The sequence below is a fragment of the Pempheris klunzingeri genome, chromosome 5, assembly GCF_042242105.1.
Source record: "Pempheris klunzingeri isolate RE-2024b chromosome 5, fPemKlu1.hap1, whole genome shotgun sequence".
NCBI lineage: Eukaryota > Metazoa > Chordata > Actinopteri > Acropomatiformes > Pempheridae > Pempheris > Pempheris klunzingeri.
The window spans coordinates 13,473,565-13,495,862 of record NC_092016.1 but is presented as its reverse complement, the minus strand read 5'-3'; the positions used below and the strand labels follow the sequence as shown (position 1 = coordinate 13,495,862).

Below are 22,298 nucleotides of genomic sequence, written 5' to 3'. Positions count from 1 at the left end.
TGTGTGTGGGTAGGATCCATGACTAACTGGGTGAACCCTAGAAACCATGACGGACAAAAAGTCAGGCAATTCATCAACAAAAACCTTGTTGAATTTAGGTTGTTTGTATATAAATACACAAAGTACTGGAATTGACTTGTTGAAGAGTGATCTGACATTTAAATCTGCCATTTTTGAGAGAGGTGCCTCCTGGAGAGCTGATTGGTTTCGCTGTAACTGGATGAAATATGGATCAGATTGCATGTGTTGGAAACACCAGTGTAGTGTAGTAGTAGTCTGTATTGGTGAGAATATGACCTGGTATTATTTGGGGGCTTGTAGAGAATAGGCCAGACTCTTTGAAGAATTTACTGTGTGAAGTGGAACCAATACAATTAGTTTAAGGGCTTGGGCTGAACGGACATCATTTAGAGTTACGCACCTTGTTTGTTTCTAGCAATTAGAACATAAAACCAATTTGCAATGAGCATTTGACATGTAGTTGATAACTCGGTGTTTAAACTCAGCCATCATCATGGGAAAACCCCACCCATACCTCGGTTGATTTTATGGATTGTTCACAATATGACAATATAACATATTTACAGTATAACAGACTGGCATTGCAATTTAATCTTGAAGTAAACAGAACAGTAAAGTAACTCATTAACATTCACGGTCTTCTCTACATTTTTCTCACAATTTTGTGGGGGCCTCCATGCATGCTTAACCCCACCTTTACTTTGTACCATAATTACCTGCACTGCAGGGATTGTCACATTGTCTGCCTTTCCAACTCATATCTGCTTTGCAACATTCATTCAAACATCACAACAGTGTGTGAGATTTGTCTCAATCAATCTGTCATCAGTCTATTTTGCCTAATATTCAAGCTTCTTGAGATATGTGGTGGAAGTGGAAACAGGAGAAAGTGGCTTTTAGCTCCAGATTTTGTTCCTAATTGTAGCTCCTGCAACTCCTCACTACCAGTCCAGGTCTTGTCCTGGCATTTTAATTTCTTTCCCATGCTATTTGATATGCAAATCGCATTTGTGATACTATCCAGCTGTATGACTAAGCACAAATGTGTATTTCAATTGATTTGGTCATTTATTGCGTTGTTTGTTTGGCTCTTTGGTTTTCATTTGTTTATCTAGCAGAAGTTACACTTTCTCCATGGATAAAAGCAAATGTAAGATGGAAGGTAAAATTTGATCATCAGTGGTGATTGAAGATACACTTGAGACAGTGACCGCTGAGTTAAGGCTGTCCGTCTCAGTGAGATCCACACACAGTCTAGATATGATATCTTAGAGGTGATCTTGTGCCCTGTCCACAAATAACTTGGCTCCTCTCAAATTCCAGGTCAATGATTAAGTTTTTCTTTTTTTTGCCATCTCTTCTGTGTCCATTGTCATGACTGCTATGCTGCTTTATGATTCCCATGTAGGTCTGCATTCATACGCATACATTATGTTAACTGTATTGTTCATTGTATTCTTTTCCACAAAGCTCCACGTTACACATTGTGGTCTTTTTCAAAAATGTTAAAGCAGTAAGTCAAATCCAGAATTCAAACATGATCCCAAACTGCTAGTTCTCTGGTTTCTGACCTCATAAATCTGTAAAGCCTCAATACAGTCTGAGTATCTACCTGGATTATGATCATAATAAGCTACATACACTTTGAGATGACAATAAAGATCTCCTCTTAATAAGAGCTATTGTTGCTGCAGGTCAGAAATGTATCACAAAGGAAACAGAACAGAAAAACATTTCCCATGAATTTGACAGTCCGTTATAATAGGTCATGAAGACATGGATTTCCTCAGTAGCATCTAATAGTGTCATTGACTGTGGTGACAAATCGTTTACACGTAATCTCTATAAATATCTTTGGTGGAGAATTGCTGTTGACAAGACAGTTGCTCATAATGGCCCTCAGTATTTGCTCTGTATGAAAATGTTTGCACGTGGCAGACGTTTCATCAGTCAGATGAACACCGCGGCTGAATCTATTGGCAATCAGATGAACAAGTAAATGATGAAGTGGTGATGAAAAATATCTGCCTGATTTTATATAAATTGCATGCAATTAGGCTATGTCCTTCTAAATCATTTCCCTGCGTATACAGTAAAAAATATGATTGGTTTTAAAATGTATAATTTTAGGCTAATGTGGTTTTTGCTGATATTAACTTTAGCTTGGTAATTGGTTCAGCAGCCCCCTTTATGAAATTACATTCTCCAGTTCGACTTAATTGTCTAGCCAACTGTGCACGCCATAGCAACAGCATTTTTTGTTCCAACCCTTAACTTACTGTTTAATGCTCTCCATGTAAGCACAGCCAATTCTTTGTTTCTTTCATTTTAATGGGGAGCTACTCATGGTAAAATTAATTACTTTATCATTTTGTTTAGAATATAAAAACATCACTTAACACCATCACATTGGCCTTCATTGACTTGTTTATTATTAGAAACAATGAAAAAAGCAAATTTTAGCAATCTCGCAGAGATAGAATAGCCATTGAGCTGCAACTCAAGGAAAAAATATATCTCAAATTTTTAGGGAAACATAGCAGTCTATGGATTTCTTGACGAGCCAAAAGCCAGTTGTCTTAGTCGTTAAAGTCCTGCACCAGCCCCTTGTTGTTTTTCCCACTGACTCAGTTAAGACATGTCTGCTGTGGTTTAAATGTTTATATGTTCAACATGTGAAAATATATGCTGCATTGCAAAAAATAATCTTTAGCTAGATCATTTAAAGCACCAAATATTTTTACAGTGGATTAATGTATGTATTTTGAGCAAAAAAATACTAATGGAATGCAAGGAGTGGGGTTTGAGGGACCTAAGAAGGTATTGTGACAGATTACGTGCAGTAATTCGTCTGACAAGTCCCAGGGACATGATTAAGCATCTTCAATCAAACAAAAATCTCTGAGGGGAACACTGAGGAAAACTTATCTAAGTATCACTAATAACTACGGTGTCCATGTATCTCACAAGATAACATTTGCAGCTCTATGTTTATTTCAAGCAGAAGCATTCCTTCATTTCCCTTTGTGACTTTAAGGATTTATTATCTATAAATGTGTCTTGTTCTCTCTTCTCTTTAAAAATGTCCATTGGTTAAAACATCAACACATTATAAAAAAGAAAGCAGATCAGCTTGTCTAAGATCATGGTTCTTTACCCTCTTTGTGCATAGAGTGATGCTCAACACTTGACATGTTCAACTATTGGGAGTTAACATTAGGGCAACATTAGCCAACTGGCCAAACAGTCACACAGTAATACAGATACTTTCCTTCAACTCATTTACACTTCGTTCAAAATGCGATCTGTACACGTTGTCTGGATGATACATGATTCGATCTGCATGTGAGTAATTTGAGGATGAATAACAACTAGTCTTACAGCTGCTAATATTGAAACTATGGTGCTGATTTGTAAAGAGGATTGGGGGTGCAAGTGCAGGGTACCAGCAGATGCTCAGCACAAGGGCACATCCATTGGCTTCATGCCAAGAGGAGCGCTCCTCTCTCTGAATACAAAAACCCAGCTCTTCCAAATCACTTTATCATTTCTTTAGGAAAATTGCTGCATATTATGTGCATGTGTGGTCAGGCAGAGCCAATCACATTCCGACGATAGCACTTATTCACCTTGCAAAGACACGTGTTTTTTCTTATCTGGATACTGTATCTGGATACAGATCGCATTCTAATTTTAATACCAGGTGGCAATTGGGTCTTACTGACATTTAGGTATAATCAACTCAAGGAGGAAAGGTAAAAGCCAAAAAATCCTCAGTAGATTTTATCAGATGACCAAATACTGGAGGTGATAGTGATGAGGAACAGATTGCTTATACTGGTGACTCCACTGAGTCAACAACGTAATCCCAGCCACAAGTCAACAAAGTGCAGCCAGCGAGCACCTTGTCCTCGGTACAGCCGAGTACCTCGGCAATGCCATTAGAACAAGAGCAGCCAAGTATCAGTAAGATTTATGTCACTTGAAGCAGAAATAAACACAGATGAAGAGGGAATTCTGAATGGATGGTCAATGTGAAACATAGCTGATGGGAATAGTAATACTACTTTTATCACTGCTTGCTTTCACCTACCCAGTCTTTTTTTGAGTCCAGTGCTCATGAGGGAGAGGACACAAACTGAAGATACTAATTGCCCATTTCTTCTCTTTTACCTGAGTGATCAGTGCTCAGTTTGGATCTCTTGGTTGATGTAACACAATAGCCAATCAGGACTTGAACACAATTTTTTGGAGTACAAAAACTGTGATATTATTTATTTCAATTTTTTGTCTTGTTGAAATGTGCCCAGCATTTCAAGGCCATAAGAATCAGTAGCCAATAAGGATTTTAGTTTTTTGTAGAGTGCAAAAACTTGAACATTATTTTATTATTTATTACACATTACAATCTAAATTTCATTTGATGTTGTTGAAAAGGCATCATTTCAGGAGTGCATTAGTGTCAGATTCATTTAAAGGCTATAGAAAGACTGATTTTTGTGAAAAGATGCTCGTTACCCGGCATAACAACTTTTCTGGGGGAACCCCTGAATGATGTTGTTCACCCTGATGAAGGCAGTTTTAATCATTGGACTGTATTTGTAATACATGAATAAAGCTACATTACAGAGTCTAGGCATTTTTCAGTGAATATAGCTAACAATGCTCCTCTGTCCTGTGCCTCAGCACCCCAGGTGTGGTGATGTGCATAATTAACCCCACGTATGGCCTTACAGCATTATCAGCTTTCATGAGCTGAATCACAATGGATATCATTGAGCTCAATGTCATTTATCATGAAAAATGCATTTTTTCTTCATCTGTAGCTTCGGCTTATTGAAAATTATGCATATGAGGTGCGTTAATGTAATGAATGTAATGTCACAGTCATGTTTATGCTACACTTCAGCATATATGCCATGCACAATGAACCACAAACTGATATATAATTTGATGAAAGTGATTCTGCATGGACCTGGACACAGTTTCGAGACATTTGTTTAATTAGAAATAATGTAATACAGTGTATTGCCCCTTATCATGCTCCTCAGTAGTGAAGGACATTCTGTTGCAATTGCCTTTTTGGAAAAATGTGCATGACAACACTTACACAGTGGTATTAGTGCATGCGCAGACTTAATATCAGCAATGTAAGTGGTTCCCATAGGAACCATTCAAATAGAACTGGAACCACTGGCCAGCTACAGAGCATTTCAGCCCAGTGTGCACTAAAGTATTTGTTCTGTATTGACTCAAGTTTCTTTTGCCTCTGTGCAATGCTTGGAATGAGCTAGTTTCTTCTAACAATTCTGAACTCCTACGCTCATACTCGACCCCAAAGCCCCATGGGGCCGTGAAAGAGACCTCTTTGCTGTTCTATGATTGAGGCTGAGGGAGATGGGGTGTTTGACGTTGTTGCCCCCAGAGTATGAAACTGCCTCCCACACTATATCAGATCTCGTCCTATCACTGACACTAAAAATGGGTCTCCTTCTCTCCCTCTGGCCTGTATGTATGTATGACATGCCTGTAAATGCATTATTTGTGTGTGTGTGTGTGTGTGTGTGTGTGTGGTTTTGTTATTGCACTTATGTGGTCTATCGATTGTTTTATATCTGTGTACAGCTATTTTTGCTTTCGGTCTTGCACATTAATCGACTTCCGGTGTTTTAAAATGTACCTCAGAAATAATAAACCCAGCCTCACATATAAACATAACCGAAATAGCTACTGCAATATCTAATGCTGCATTCTAAAATGATTCTTTGTGATATGGACAGCACTAGTTACTTTTGTTCATATTTTTTCATTGCTAAACCCACACAAGCCAACTGACTACATAGGAATACAATGATTTTTGTATTGAACTTTGCATGAACTTTTCCGTACATTCTAGAATCAGTAATCAGCAAAAGTTTTTGGCAGGTGTGAAGAAATGCTGTAAAGTGAGAATGCTTTCAAAAATATGCAATTTAAATAATTATTTTTGTCTATTTACAAAATGCAGAGTCAGCGAACAGAAGCAAAAATGAAAATCAAATCAATATTTGGTGAGACCACTCTTTGTCTTCAAAATAGCATCAGTTCTTTCAGGTACACTTGCACAGTTTTTGAAGGAACTCAGCAGGTTGGTTGTTCCAAACATGTTGGAGAACTAACCACAGATCTTCTGGATGGATGTCGGCTGCCTCAGATCCTTCTGTCTCTTCATGTGATCCCAGACAGGACTCCCTGTTCTACGTTACGCTGAAGATAGTTCCTAATGACATTGCCTGTATGATTGGGGTCGTTGCTCTGCTGCAGAATCAATTTGGAGCCAATCAGGCACCTCCCTGATGGTTTTACATGATGGAGAAGTATCTGTCTGTATTTCTCAGCATTGAGGATACCATTAATTCTGACCTCCTGATCTCCAATTCCATTTGCAGAAATGCAGTCCAAAACCTGGAAGGAACCTCCACCATGCTTCACTGTTGCCTGCAGACACTCATTATTGTTCAGCTCTCCAGCCCTTCAGCCAACAAACTGCTTCTCTTCTTGCAAAGCCAAATATCTAAAATTTTGACTCATCAATCCAGAGCATCTGATGCCATTTTGCACCCCAGTACCTTTGTTTTCGTGCATAATTGAGTTGTTTGGCCATGTTTCCACGTCGGAGGTTTGGCTTTTTGGCCACAATTCCTCCATGAAGACCGGTTCTGGCCACTGGTTCCTGTATTTTTGAAAGCATTCTTACTTCACAACATTTCTTCATACTTGCATAAGACCTTTGCACAGGGCTGTATGTACTTAACTGCTTTTGGAAATTGAAGAATTACAGACTGCCTCACAGTTATATTTGTATGTCACAATCAAGAGAATATTTAAATTTGAACATTTAAAGTTTGAAATGTTTGAAATTCTTCTCCCCATAAGACAACCATGAGACTGTCTTATAGAAGAAATGAAGTTTTCCTCTTTGGAGAATACTGAGTTGAATAGGTATTGGTTGTTGGTATGTGTTGATATTGAAATTGTGAAATGTCACTTATTGTAATATAATAACACTGAGGTCTTACAGGATTACGTGTAATGATTGAGACATAATGGTACAGTAGCTGCTGCTACATTCAGTGTAGAATGTCTAAATAATGCAAACAGTATATAAAACATTTATGAAACATACTGTGATTGAAATGTATTGTTTGAATGAAAAGCTAGATACAACGTTGCTGACAGCTGTTGTAATACTAGGTTTTTCATGTTTTCATTCTCGGACAAAAACACACTGCCACCCCAAGATGAAAAGCAGATAACCTTATAATAACCATACTGCAGAATTTGCATCTAAACAGATAGAAAAACATACATAGACTGGCACAAAGAAGGCCTGTGGCAGCATTGCTGATTAAAGACAAGGTTATGTAAAATGTCTACTACATTACTACACTTATTGCAGTGCTGCTAATTCAAGTAGTCACTGTATTTTAGTTTAGGAACAATGACGCTGTTCTCATCTGCCAAATTTGATGACCCTCATAAATTTTGCATCCTCTTCTTAGTAAATAAAACAGAATTTTTGTTGTGTCTGTCAAAGTTTAAGGCAGTTGAATAAAATCATGTGGCTAACAAAGTTGGTTCACCTTTTTAATTGGATAGTTCTGTTATTACTACTCTCTGGAGGACACAGTCCACACATGCACAGACTGGTGTCTACATAATGGCCAAGGATTCCACATAGTGGTCACAAATAATTGGAGGCATGTGGATATCCCATGGATGTATTGCGATATCCATGCAGATCTTTTGCGCACACCCTCCGATTAGACATTCCCCTCTTGTCGCCATCTTTCCCAGCTCAGCTGCCTGTTCCATTGATAGAGACTTACCTTGTGCTGTACGCTACAATGTATCACCTCAATAAAATATCTCCATATCAGTTTAATAGAAAGAACAATATTTGTATTTTTGACAGTACAGAAGACTGTCAGAATTTCTAAATTCCCTGATATACCATAATACCGTGATACCACCCAAACCTAGCAGGTTACCTCTAAATGTCATTCAAAGCCATACTCTGAAGTTTGCTTCAAATAAGTTAGCCATTTGTCTGTAACTATAATATAACTGAAGATATTCTGTATGAAAATGTTCATCAAAAGGGGTCAGGCAGAAGAAATTAATTCAAGGTCACTTATTCCACCCTAGACCACCAGTACAATTTGCTTCTTTGCTTCTATGGAAATGAGTCCAGCTGATATTGCAGTACAGAGGAACCTTATCTACAAAGAGCCCAGAGGATTTGGAAACCCTACATTTGAGCCTGGCGATCAAACACATTCATAATACTGGAATCAATATGAGGAACTATGGACAGAGTATATAGCAGTTGATGCACTGGCTGTGGACAAACGATCGATAGTATAGACTATACAGTAGATTACAGACCTGCAATATTTCTCAGGTGTTGCATCAAATCATGATCACTTCACCAAGTTTTTCACACATACTCTCATTTCTTAATGAAAAGAAAAAGGCTCAAATCACATGGAGTAGTATGGTAACAGACATGATGGGAGTATACATTTTTTATATAACATTCTCATTATAGTCATTTGATAATATTCTGTATCTCTTTATTATTTCAATTAATTTGACTCGTTGACTTGTAGCAGTAATTTTGAAATAACTACTCATCATTAAGCTCTCAATGATTTGTGATGGCAAAACGTATTTTGATAAGGCTAGCAGGGTTGTTGCCAATTAAAGGGTAATTTCAACACATTTTATGTCGATGTCCAATCATTGTTGATGGTTAATAGCTCAGCAAGTGCTATTGAAGTTTTAAGAAAACTGAGCTCTGCTTGCAGAGCTGTGCCAGCAGCGTCTACATGTACTAGGATGCAATGCAAACACAAGCTTCTGATGCTTAAACCCCAGATATGCAAGTGTTTTATGCAAGTCTGCTTTTCTTGAGATAATATCTTTATAATTGAAGGGAGGAAAAACTCTGCCTCTGATTGAGTGGTACTCGTTGCCTTTGTTGTTTAGATTGGTTAGGCTTAGGTATGAGGAGTGAAATACAGATCTGAGTGGCCGACATAGCAGACCTGTATCTGAAGCGACATTCAGCAGGCGACTCGCTTAAGCATGTCTGAGCAGCACAAGTGCAGAGGACACAGAGTGGAATCGCTTATTCATGATACTCCAGAACTGCACTGGTGTTATAAGATCATTGTTCTGTGTTCATAGTCCTTGTGTGATAGTCGGCTATGCCGAACCAGTCTCCAGATGCACAAGTTGACAGTATTTAGTGTGTGTGTTCGTGTATGTGAGAGAAAAAGAAAGAAATTTAACCAATAAAGTCATTAATTTTCCAAAAGATAGGCTACTCCCTCGTTGCTGAAAGGTGATAGACTGAAGATTAAAATGAGCTTTATTTTATAAAGGTTCACAACCCCTACATAAATTAACAATTATTTTGTCTTGCCACATTTCTCTCACTCTGGAACAGGTTGATCTTTATTTCAATGCCTACAACCAGGAAAGCTGTTGTTTATCACTGGGTTATTACTTCTTATTTCAATATAACAAATAGTTTATTTTGCCCTGGTCTTTGGTCTCATGTTTTAATTCTAAACACAATAGCTTTACTCTCACTGATTCTTAAAATATAAACATTAACAGTGTGTAACACTAACATGAAAATATTGAATTCACATTAACACACGCTAAAAGAAACGTTCACCAGACGTCACCATGGTCCATGGTAACATTAGGTAAGGTCTTACCATCATTTGGATGTCTCACTCATTGCTGTCTTTTGAGGCACACACAACATTATCAGTAATTATTTAGTTTCTATTGGGAGGGCAATTTTACCACAGTGACCACCAGTTGCTGTTTGGTCTCACCTGTTCAGGTTCTGGACAGTCCCTGCTGGCCATGTCCTCTTGTATTGATCTCCACTGCATTTATTTTACCTGTTTACTCTGCTCGAATGTCTGAGGCGGCCAAATTATTATACTCATATTGCACTTATATTTTGGGATGCCATTTTCACTGTTGGAAACATAGTTATTTTGCAACACAAGCAGAGACAGCATGAAGTTGTGCTTCTGGTTACCCAGAACATAAATACAAGCCAAAATAGCCTGTATTTCCTATGGGACACCAACTATGCCAAGTGATGGCTCTGATGACTTGGGAGAACAACAGATTTCTCAGCAGGAGAAGCTTTCTCGTGGAAATAGAACAAGCTGAGGTTGTGGCTGAGAACAAGCTTGTTACTTTAGTTGACTACATTTAACAACAACACTGTTTGAACATCCAAAAAAGTGTTGAAATTTTTCTTTAAAGTCTATGTAAAGCAAATTCTGTGATTTATGTCTAAACACATTATACATGTTCAAAAATGACAGAACTACACAGACTGAACTGTGTAGTTCTGAACGGTAAAGTTAGACAATGAAACTGTTTTTCACCATGACTCCTCCCCCAGGTCTACATAAAAGAGTATAAAACTACTTTGGAAGCTCTGGCCCCCAGAAGGCAGTAAACAGCAGATAAAATAAGGTAATTTAACATTTCAGTGATAGTTTATTTATTTTGAATGAGGCATTTAATTAGGCAGTTATCTAAAAGTTTAAGCTATGTGTAGTTTTCCCATAGCAGAAGACCAATTTACACAACTTATTACAGTGGTAAACTTTGCTGTCGAAAAATCACAGAAATTGGTAATCACAGTATTTCACAATATACTGTACACCAGCTATTAGCAGCATCAATAGACACTTTGTAGAGCTTCAAATCCCCAAATTTAAAGTCTTCCATGTTATTATTATTTTTTTGTTACTGCAGCAGTTGTGGAAGAAGAAAATTATGTTTAAGTTCAACCACACCAACAACCTTATGATATTCAAGGTTTGGATTGACTTTAGTCATTATGGCAACAAACAACAGAGACACAGAAAAGTAAATGGTACAAAAACATGTAAGTGACATGCAAGAGAGGAGACAAACATGTGAATATAATCATAAAGAAACTCTAAAGAATTATAATTCACAATACAAACTTAACTGTCTCCCAAAGCTGACAACAAGAGAGACAGAAATCTTATTGTTGTCAAATAACAGCTGCATCTTTGATATTAAATAAGAGATTAACTATTTAGCCCACTGTGCCAGCAATGGAGTAGCTTTTATAGAAATATTGATGAATTCCCTGGATCTTACCTGTTAGCCATACAATCCAACAATCAGCGTCCACAAACAGTACAATTAATGTAGTGGTTGGGAAAAAGGAGGAACAACTAGACTGCAAGCAATCAACCCAAATGACCAAATCAGAGCTAACATACTTAATACACAATGAAACTGAGCACAAATACTCCACGAACAGTGTCATCACTACATACACATTGGGTCAGAAAAAATGAAAGCAACCATATGAAGATGTTTACCCTGTGCAATTTAAAATAATGTCAGTTTTGAACCATCTCAGGGTTATATTCTTCCTGTCTTTACTGCAGTTATTGAAGATTGCTCTTGACAGCCAACTGTTCACTGTCATTATCAGTCCCCTCAATGTATGAAGCATCACTTAAGTTGCAAGTGAGAATGTTGATAGTATAAAAGACTTTTTTTTAAGTGGCTGGAGGCTTTGAAAGTAAGGGCATGTTTTAATACAGATAAAGGCTCACAGGGCTGTACTATAACAACAACAGGAAAAACATTATGCAGAATATTATTTTTTAAACCTTATACCATGCCCTCCCATGTTGATGTCTTGACTGGCTATAGATAGACGTGCTTTGGTTTGCCAATCTTAAGAACAAGCACACACAGGAGAGCAGCTGAAGCAGGTTGTGGAAGTGAACAAGGTTAAGTTAGCCTCTGAAGAGTTAATCTCTGATTGATGTCTACTTTTACACCACACTTCTTTGTGTGTTGCAGCATTTCGCCTCCCTTCTTCCTGTGTGAAGTTTGAAAAGTATATTTTTAATGTTAGTTAGCTAATGTAATATAACAGTTATTTGACTAGCCATTATTTCAGATGGTCCAGTATCTGATTTGTGTCTTCATTCTTCATAACAGTGGTGGCTAAGAATTATGGATATTGTTGCATTTAGAGATGCTGCAATTTGATGGGAAAAAAACGTGATCATGACCTACCCTGGAGTTTAACATGAGGAGCTCCTGAGGTGCAGTCGTCCGTGTAAAAGCAGAACAGCAGAGAAGATAGTAGACATCTCTGTGGATTGCCATCACTGATTGTCTGGGTGATGGATGTGATGTTACCCAGCCTCACTTGCTGCCCTCTGTTTGACATGTGGAGGCTGACGAAGAAATTATATGCTATGATGGTGTTGAAAGTCCAAAAACACTATCTTTGCTTATCCACAGGATATAGTGCAATCCCATGCTTCAACAGGGGGCCTGTGATGTCCTTCAGAGCCAACATTAGTCTCTCAAATGATGCCATGACCACAGATGTCAGGGCCATAGGTCTGGAGCCACTGAGTCCTAGAGGGTTTCAATGGGTCCAGAATGATTACTGCACATTTGAAGCAGGAGGGGACTTCACACAGCGTCAGTGATCTGTTGAAGTTCTGTTTGAAGATGGGGCCCAGCTGGTCAGCACTGGCATTCAAACAAGAGTGTGACACACTGTCTGGGCCTTGTTGTCCTCCTGATCCTCTGTCTTCGAAAGAAGACCACACATCCACCCCACATCCAGCAAAGACTATGTATTTGTTGCTGATTATTACTTATCCAAATGTGTTTTATTGATGTTCCACATGCTGTTTTTATAGGGTAAGGTCTCCAAAATCCCTCTTGTGCTGACACTGCCAAAACATTTCCAAACTCGGTTTATTTTCAGGATTGGAAGCTGGATTTTGGCTGGACTTTGCAGTGTATGAAAAAGAGGTCAGGTCAGAACAGCAGGATGAATGTCTGTGTTACAAAAATATGCACATAACCTACTATAACATACAAGTATACTGACGTAGTGCATGTTGTATGAACACTGAGATAAATTTATGGACATTTAAAATTTGTGTACTGCTTGAACCTTATTCCACTAAAAAAATAGGAACATTGGAGACATCACTGAAAACACATCCAAGTTGAATATATCTTTCAACCTTTAGGACAGGTGAGCTGTGAACCTCTAGTTAACAGTGGCACCATAATATTCATTCAATTCATGCGAACTGTCGCTAATATCTGTTCAGATGTTAGATTATACATAAAATATGAACTGTTGCTGCTACTCCCTTGTTATCTATTACTGTCACAAAGAGCAATTAATCTATGCCTTTGTAATGAAACAAGGTTCATGGGGCTGCGGCTGATTTGGCAGTGGAGCAGTGGGATGCATTAACTTTAAATTGCTTGATTGCTTTTTAAAACGTGGCATAATTTTACTTTATCACATCTATGCAACTGTCCAACAACTGCTGCACTGCCCCCTGTCTTTTAAAAGATGTAGCATATTGGTACATATAACACTTTATAAATGATAATTCTTCTCTTCTCGAAGACACCAGAGATTCACTGAATCTATCTATCTATCTATCTATCTATCTATCTATCTATCTATCTATCTATCTATCTATCTATCTATCTATCTATCTATCTATCTATCTATCTATCTATCTATCTATCTATCTATCTAATTTACTATGTTTACCACAGTAACCTATAGTAACGCGGTGGTCCGTCAACAAAACCCGTCCGGCCTTTGGTCCGTTTGAAAAAGTTGTCCGTAGTGAAACAAGCTCGTTTACTCGCTGTCTGTCACTCATCAACTAACGCTGAATCAACTAGGTAAATTAGCTTAGTGTGGCCGTGGAAGAAGTTTCACTTTTCAGATTAACTGCATTTGTTTTAATCTTTTACATTAGATGAACAACCATTAGTGACTTAGTGTAAACTGAGGACAGCTAACTGACATTTTTACCAAAGGTACCGAGAGATTCACGTTAGCATATATCCGGGTCCGTCCTGCACCGAGGGTACGACTCTGCACCGGCTAACGAGAACAACCTGTTCTTGCCTCATTTAAACATGGACGCCGTTGTAAAATTCACAAACCAAAGTCAAGGAAGGGACCGTATATTCAGGTGAGTTGTTTTGAGTGTTTGTGGCCTCTTTTTAAGCTGTCGACGTTGTATTTTATTGGTGAAGATAGTAGATAAGCATGAGGCAGAGCGTGCTGGGAGCTCTGAATTGAACTTTCTTTCTCTACTTTCTCTGTGTCAGGGCAACCCAATATGCATGTGCACTGTCGATATATTTACTTCGGAACAACTCTGAAAGAAAGGACCTTGTGGCAAAACTAAAAAGCCTGGAAGCCGTCATGAGCTCTGGACGAAAATGTGAGTATACCTGAGAAGGTGAAGGAGGTCCCAAACAAAATGAGAAATAAAGCAACGTAACTAATAACAATAATAAAAGACTAATTGAAAATGTACCTTTTAAATAACTCACTGTGGGGCTGTAAATAATCATTACTTTTATGAGATTTAAATCCCATGACTATTATGCTGATTAATTGTTAATTGTAAAAATGCCTCTTAAAATCTCCCAGAGCCCAAATACCTTGCTTTGTTTGCGATGGTGCAAAAATAATTTACAATCATATAAAACGGAGCAAAGCTGAGAAGATGGAATTCGGCAACTATTTTTGTGATAAATGAGGTAAAGTAAACAATCAACCATTAAAAATGTTGACAAGAAGATCTTTTCACCACCAGCTCTCTGCATTTATAACTTCCTCTACTAGTTTTCCCTGTTTTCTCTGTTTTCTTTCTATTTGCAAATATTGTTCTAAGCCACCATATGCAGAGTCTCTGTGAAAGAAGTCTGTTAACTAATCCTTCTACATATTGACCTTTAGCTGTATAGACTTGCATGCACAAATGGAGTGAAATAATGCCTTCCTTTTCGTTATTCCATCTCTCATTTGTTGACCATATAATTGCGCTGTGGTCTGCTCCATAATAATTTGAAATCAATTGTCTCCTCCCAGAGATAGTTGGCTTATTCAGCCACTGTTCAAAAACTATGCTGCTATTATCGCTGCTTATTAACATAATATCTCAACAGCAAGGTCAGCATGAGCTCTTGACAGCCCACTCTTTAAGATAAGGCGCACGACAGGAACCCAGTCAAAGGAAAGAACAACCTATGTGTCTGCACGCTCCATCAAGCCCAATCCATCATCATTTCAGTCATCTCCTCTGTTTACAGAAAACTGTCGGAACGGCCACCTTTTATACTAGCAAATGCAGTTTCTTTACAGATACACATAAAATGTTATCTGCTGGGTTTTTTTTTAAAAATAGTAAAAATTTTTAGTTAATGACACCAAAGACATATGTGTATTTTTAATTGTCAACTAATAACTACATAAACAGTTATGCAGCAAAATGAAAGATTATGCTGCATAACTTCACACCCTATCACTGCTAAATCAGTGTTCACCCCAAGAAACTGATAAACTACCCAGATTCTACACATCTGTTCAGTTTAATTCACAGATGATGGCCCGAATACAAGCCACACTAATTAGATTTATGGCATTTCTCTGTGAAATTGCACCTCCACCGTTTTTTTTCCCTGAAGGTAAATATTTTAATTTGTAAAATTGTTTTCATTTTTATAGTGTTAAAGAAGGTGCTGTGGGGAGGGGGAAATGCTCATCTCTGCCATAAAACACTGCAAGAAAACCTGCATACATTATGCCACAGTCAAATAGGGGTCAACACTATTTTGTTTGTTTTTTTAAGCAGAAAATCTCCACTTAATTTAACAGCAACTGCCTAAATACTGTCTCTGAAAACACTAATACATGCAACCATTTTGCCAACACATTGTGAAGTTGCCAAGATGCTCAGTCTGAGCATTTACTGACATTTCATACACTACTCATGTCCATGTTTTTAGGAGATAAATCTTTATTCTCTTCTGTTTTTCCAGCACATGAACAATCAGCAAAAACTGTCAAATGTTCTTGTGCTGTGAAAAAAGTGCATTACTAATTGCACTGAAATTTTTACTAGTGGAGTACAAAGACAATATTGTATTCTCTTTGCCAAGTATGTGCCCTCAGCCCATGGGCTTCAACCAGACTATTGGCTGTCTCTGGCTCTGTTAAATTCTGTAGCTTCTTCCCGTCTGTGAGCTGACATATTACACTGTGTGGGTGACTGCACTGTGTGCTGACACATCGACCTGCACCAACTGTGGCTGTAACAAGAGGCTGATTTATCAGCCAGCATGCACTGAATTGGGGCTAACACAGATATATCGGCATCGGCATGTCTTTTGTTCCGATATGATATGACAACTTATAAGTATACAATGCAGAAAATTATGCTTGGGATATTTAGAAATGGTGTCATTGTGTAGTTTGTCCAGCTGAGCATCCTCAAACTCCAAGAGTCTAACAGTGCCTTTATATAACTTTGTAGCTGCTTTATGAAATACACACTGCAAAGTAAATAAACAATGTCCCCACCCATCGTTTTTCCTTTTTAATATAACTAATATCACATTACCCTAACAACAGCCATGTCACTCACACTTATCACATCTGTCTGCTGTGTTAGTCAGCTATAGTTGGTCAGTACAGTCTGTGACATAGCAGATAGAGAGGTAAGCATCAGAGCGTCTTAGCTCCGCAGAGGAAGGTTCAGTGGTGAACTGAGTCTGAGTGTTGATTTCAAACTGCCTTGTTACCTTCTTGCTGGAAAGCGAATATACAACTTGCCCAACTTTCACTCTCCCTGACAAGTTTTTCATGCTTGCTTGCTAACTAGCTAACCATGTAGCTACCTTCATGTCTTATTAGCTAAGTGGAAGCTGGTACGTGAACATGTATTCACACACAAACTGTTTTGTTCAGTGCTTGCACATTGGCACACCCTCCAACCGAACAATTCCAGTCGGTGTGTTTACAAAAGTTAAAATATAGTTTCTTTTTGAAACTTTTTGAACTTTTGACACTTTGTGGTTTTAGCATGAATAAAATGTTTTTTCCAAGACTGACTTGGCATGAGCTCTGCATGGAAATGAAGGATGAGGTGCTGCCTTAGAGCAGGGTCATTCAATAAAGACCTTTTCCCTCTTGGTGCTGTTGCAGTAGAGCTGTAATGGGGCCAGGTCTGGGCTCTGTAGGTGCACCACATAATTATCTCTTCTCTGCAACAGAGCTGCTGCCACAGGGCTTTCCTGCCTCTATGCCTGGCTTTTTAAGATCTCAAAAGCAGAGTTTGTGAGTGAATTACATGTGAAAGTGGCTTGTGGATGATGCTAATAACATGCAATCTGAAGGGTTCAGGAAGCAATGACACAGGAACAGGAACCTCAGCAGTGTTGGAGGAAATACTTAAGTAAAAGTACTAATACCACACTGTAAAAATACTCTTTTTACAAGTAAATTTTTAAAGTAAATGTACTTATAATCAGGACTTATTTAGAGTAAAAGTACTCAATGCAGAAAACTCATGCATTAATGTAAAAGCAGGGTTTTATAGTAGGCTGAGCTTATTTTGTACTATTTTGGACAGATAATTTTGATTATGGGTTCACCTGCTTATTATGTTCTCATTTGATTTGTAGAAATTATGAAAATAATAAGCGTCACAACTACACAGCGACCAAAGTGAAACTTTCACAATGCTTTTTTTTGTCCGGTTAACAGTACAAATCTCAAAACTATCCAAAAGAATATAATGAAAAAGGAAAAACTGAAAATCTTTATATTTGTGAAGCTGGAACCATGAAATGAAATGAAGAATTGAGTGACTATTAAAATAGTTGCCAACACATTTTCTGCCAATTGACTATTGACTGATTAAATAATTGTTTCAGCTGGCATTAAAAGAAGAACCTCAAGTAAATTACAAATACCTCACAGTCATACCTAACTACAGTACTTTAGAAAATGGATTTGTTACATTCCACCACTGAACCTCAGCTATAATCAGTGCCGTCACAATATGTAAACAGCCTAGTAAATGGAGACCGTGACCTGTTTCCTACAGAGGGGCAAATGAAATAAATTGAAATGTAGCTTTAATTGTATTCTACTGTCCATAGTGGCCCGCTACTATGAAATGTTGACCTGACATTACATATTAAATTGATTACTGCTCTAATACCCTTTTCTTCTTCCTCCTTTGTCAGTGTTCAGGCTGGGAAACACTGTAAATTCCATTGATGCTGCTAAGCGAACCATGCGACTCTCTGACCGAGTGCTGTGCCTGTGCCTTACTGCGGCCAACATCAACCGCGCCCTCTACTTTATCTGTGACAATGTACTTTGGGCCAGAAGTGTCGGCCTTATCCACAATATCGACAAGGAACGGTGGAGCCTTAACGCCTCTCGCTGGTACTTCCTCTCACTAGTTATGAATCTGACCAGAGATGTTTATGTAATCCTCCAGTTAATGTTACAGAAGGCAAGAGACAAACACTGCAGGCAGAAAATGGATCAGCATCTCAGTGAGAATCCTGAAGTAGCTGAAGTTGTCGTTCCTCAGCTGGATGCTTTTCTCTTTCTGCTGTTGGAGAGCCTGAAATCAGATCCGGCTGTTGCCTTGGACACGCTGAAAAACGCATGTGATCTCTTCATTCCCTTAGACAGGCTGGGTATATACCAATCCAATGCAGGAGTGGTGGGATTTTGTGGTCTGATATCCTCAGTGATTGGGATTGTAACCCTCACACAGCCCAAGTTAAAAGTTAAACCATGATAATAAGGGTGGAGATAAGTGAGTGACTTATCATGACAGGATTTTAAAAGGATTTAGTGCCGTCTAGCTCGAGCTCATCATGCACAGTGAGATTAGGCAACACATCACAGGCACATATTTACGTCACATTTATGTTCGAGTAGCACGTTTGTTTTACACCAAACTCAAACCAGCAATAACTGAAAGGCTTTTCAAGTTTCTGAAATGACTGGATTTGATTGTTTTGTAACAGATTTTTAATGAACTGATCGATTTGGACGAATTACGTCAAACTTTTTCAGTTTGAATGGGGACCAGTTAAAGTTTAGCCATGTACATTTTTTGTACTTTTATAGAGCCATGGATAAACCTGTATTCATTCCTGTGTTCTCTAACAGCACCAACAACACCATCAGTTTTGTAACTACTGTAAAAGGGCTATTGCATCTTTTAGAAGTTATAAGACCTTAGTCTGAATATCGTTGCCACTTGAAGTCTGCTGTCTTTCTCTGATGTCTGTTTTCTGATGAAATGCTGCTACAAATTTCTCCTCTATGACTCAAGTGACAAACATGCTGCTTCTCAGCTCTAAAGTGCTTCTAGAGGGGAAACAGCAGCTGAGACATTTTATGGGATTATCCAACCTGTTATTTATTCTTCATTCTGCCGAGGCATGACCAGACTTTAAATGTCAACAGGTTAAATTGTATGTTGACTTAAAGAAGAGTGGAAAGAAGTGGTCGAATACAGAAAAACCTTAAGCAAATCGTGTCACTATTTTAATGAGCCTGGACACCCTAGATAATGTGTACAGATTAATTCTTAATATATTGTTTTTGGAATTGTATGCTTGTGCATATATGTCTTTTTTTGTTTCTTTTTTACAAAATGAGTGTACAGGGATAAACTAGAAACCTTTAACTCTAACTCTAACCTCTAATAAATAATATGAGAGCTTGAGTCCGCAAAGCTGCAGGTTTAACATAAACACATGCAGTAGTGTCATCCAGTTCAGATGATGAAATGTTTTCACTGTCAGGTTTGATTAAAGGGTTGATAAAATATGTAATAGAATAACTACATATTTGTATTTTAATGGTATTAATAATAACTGTGTGAGTGGTGATCAATGGGAAACACTTGTGGGTGAGTTTAGAAACAGAGTAACACTGCCCTCTTGGGGAAACACCACACCTTGTTGAATTGGAAAAGAGCTTTATTTTTCAATTATACTGAGACAACATTACACTTTTTTCTGAAAGCTTTTCTTGAGAGGATGACATTTTGATAAAGCATCCACCATTAAAAATTGCAAAAATATATTCCATTTCCCTTTCACCGTCCTTTGAGTTTTGCTGTGAAACAAAAAAACATCAACTAACTATGCAAAGATGAATCTCATAAAAGGACAAACACGTACAAAGCAATAAATAAAGAAATTTGTTCTCCTAGGTAGATCAATTGCAGTGATTTTAAAAATGATTTCACATTTCCATATAGGCGTTGTACCAACAAGCCAATAAAATGCAATGAAATGTGTGGAAATAAGTTTGCTGGGCTGGAAAAAGAAATTAAAACAAAATCCAGGCCATTCTTTCAAATACACTTATGATGAAACTTCTAACATTAGATTCAGTTTAGTTGGTGTCCTAGAAACCTTGTGTATTTTTAAAATGGCAACTTTTCATGTCTGGAAAAATGTTAAATGTGATATCATGTCAGCGCTAATGCACTTCTGACATTTAACAAACCATCTGATATCAATTCAATTCAAAATTATTAACAAAGCACTGAAAAGTGGCAACAGTGTGAAACTACACATGTGTAAATACTGCTGGCCCAAATGTTTTTGTTTTTCCCAAACACCAATGATAGTTGCATGCAGAGTGGCTCTGCTCTTTGAGTGAAAAAGGCACCTTCAGTAGTTAGCTCCAACAACATAAAACCATCACAGTTATCACAGAGAAGCCCCTTTCACTAAGGGTCTGGTTTACGAAAAACATGTTGACATGAGGGTTATGATTATCCTCATTCATACTGCGATTAGACTGATATTTTTCCCACGGAGTGTCGCCCAGGTTGCCATTTGTTTGATTACATATGTATAATACAATTGACCAATGCTACTTTAGTGTTAAATGGGAAGCCCCTACCTTAAATTAGTTCTGTAAATTGTTATCTATAAGATCTCATGGTTTAAATGGTGTTCTGTAGATGTTTCCATTATTACAAAAAATGTCTCAGTACCTTTTAGTTTTGAATAACAAATTCTGTGAAACACAAATAAATTATTTTGTATACCTGATCAAGGCCTTGTGCTCTTGTCTCTAAATACAATTGAACCACGCCTCGTTGATTTCCAGATCCAGTGCCAAAACAAAACACAGTTGTTTTCAGTCATTTTGACTCATCAGACATTTTATCATGTTGGGTGGAGCTATGTAGCACATTTGCTACGCTCATCAAAAATCTATACTCTATCTATCTATACAAAATAATCGTGAAAGAGTTTGAGGTCTGGTCCTGAGAGCAGATCCAAACAGCCAGAACAATAAAAACATTTCAGTAGGTGTACCGGAGCTTTGGGAATCCATTTTTTTGCTTTGATGATATTTAATGCTTGAGACACCGTCTGGGCTTACTATTTTCATGTTTCCAATGGTCAGTGCTAATAAATATTCCTTTCTTGGAAATGGTCATATGTGCCAAGACAGAGCAACTGTTGCCAGTCTCAAATCCTTCAAAGATCCCAAAATACCGAACGTAAAAAAAAAAAAAAGGACATTTAAATTATACAAAAGAGCTGCTAAATATGTGACAATAAGCCTGCTGAGTACTTGCATTGACAAATCAGGAGAAGCAAAGCACATTGTTGTGTGTAGATTTCTGCAGTGATTCTTTCTTTTGATAGTGGTGCTTGATAGGATCGGATAGTGAATTAAATTCCTTTACAGTTAATGATTATCTGACATATTATGAGACAACAAATGAAGCTAAACAGAAAATGATTAAGACGTACATTGGAGGGAAAAGAAACAACACAGATCAGACAACTGTTGCACAAGAATTATCCAGGAAACTGAACTTTCCTTAAAACTGAAAGACATCTATAGGCACAGTCGATACGAACTGTGCAGGTTAAACCATGAACATTTCAGAACAGGCATAGCATATGTCTGACATATGTGTTAAGGCAAATATTAGCTTCATTCTCCCCCATTTTTAAGCCACTATTAAGACAACAGTTTGTGAGTACAGCTACATTGATGCAAACGGCCAGAGAACACTGAAATCTGATCACTATTTTCTACTTCAGGCCACAGTTAATTAAGGTGAAATAAAATGACAGCTTGTGGTTGTATTCAGGTGTACCTGCCTGGGTACAAATAAGTCCAGAAAGTCTAAAATGAGTCTTTAAGTCCTGCTAGCAGCCCCTAGAGGTCTGCCTGCTCCTCACAGCCAATCGATCCAAAGTGGTTTGAACTGAGTACCGGCCCACAGTGCTATACTTCCCATGCTTTGCACATGTGGCTAAAGATTACACAGTCCACT

At 37.9% G+C, this 22,298-nt stretch overlaps 1 protein-coding gene across 1 annotated transcript; it reads left to right on the top strand.

The window, feature by feature from the left end:
- Positions 1-13,810: 13,810 nt before the first annotated feature.
- On the top strand, positions 13,811-20,079 carry pex11a (peroxisomal biogenesis factor 11 alpha). Its single transcript, XM_070830280.1, has 3 exons — positions 13,811-14,129; positions 14,269-14,384; positions 18,199-20,079. Exons 1-3 carry the CDS (start codon positions 14,074-14,076, stop codon positions 18,765-18,767), a joined length of 741 nt encoding a protein of 246 aa, XP_070686381.1. The 5' UTR covers positions 13,811-14,073; the 3' UTR covers positions 18,768-20,079.
- Positions 20,080-22,298: the final 2,219 nt, after the last annotated feature.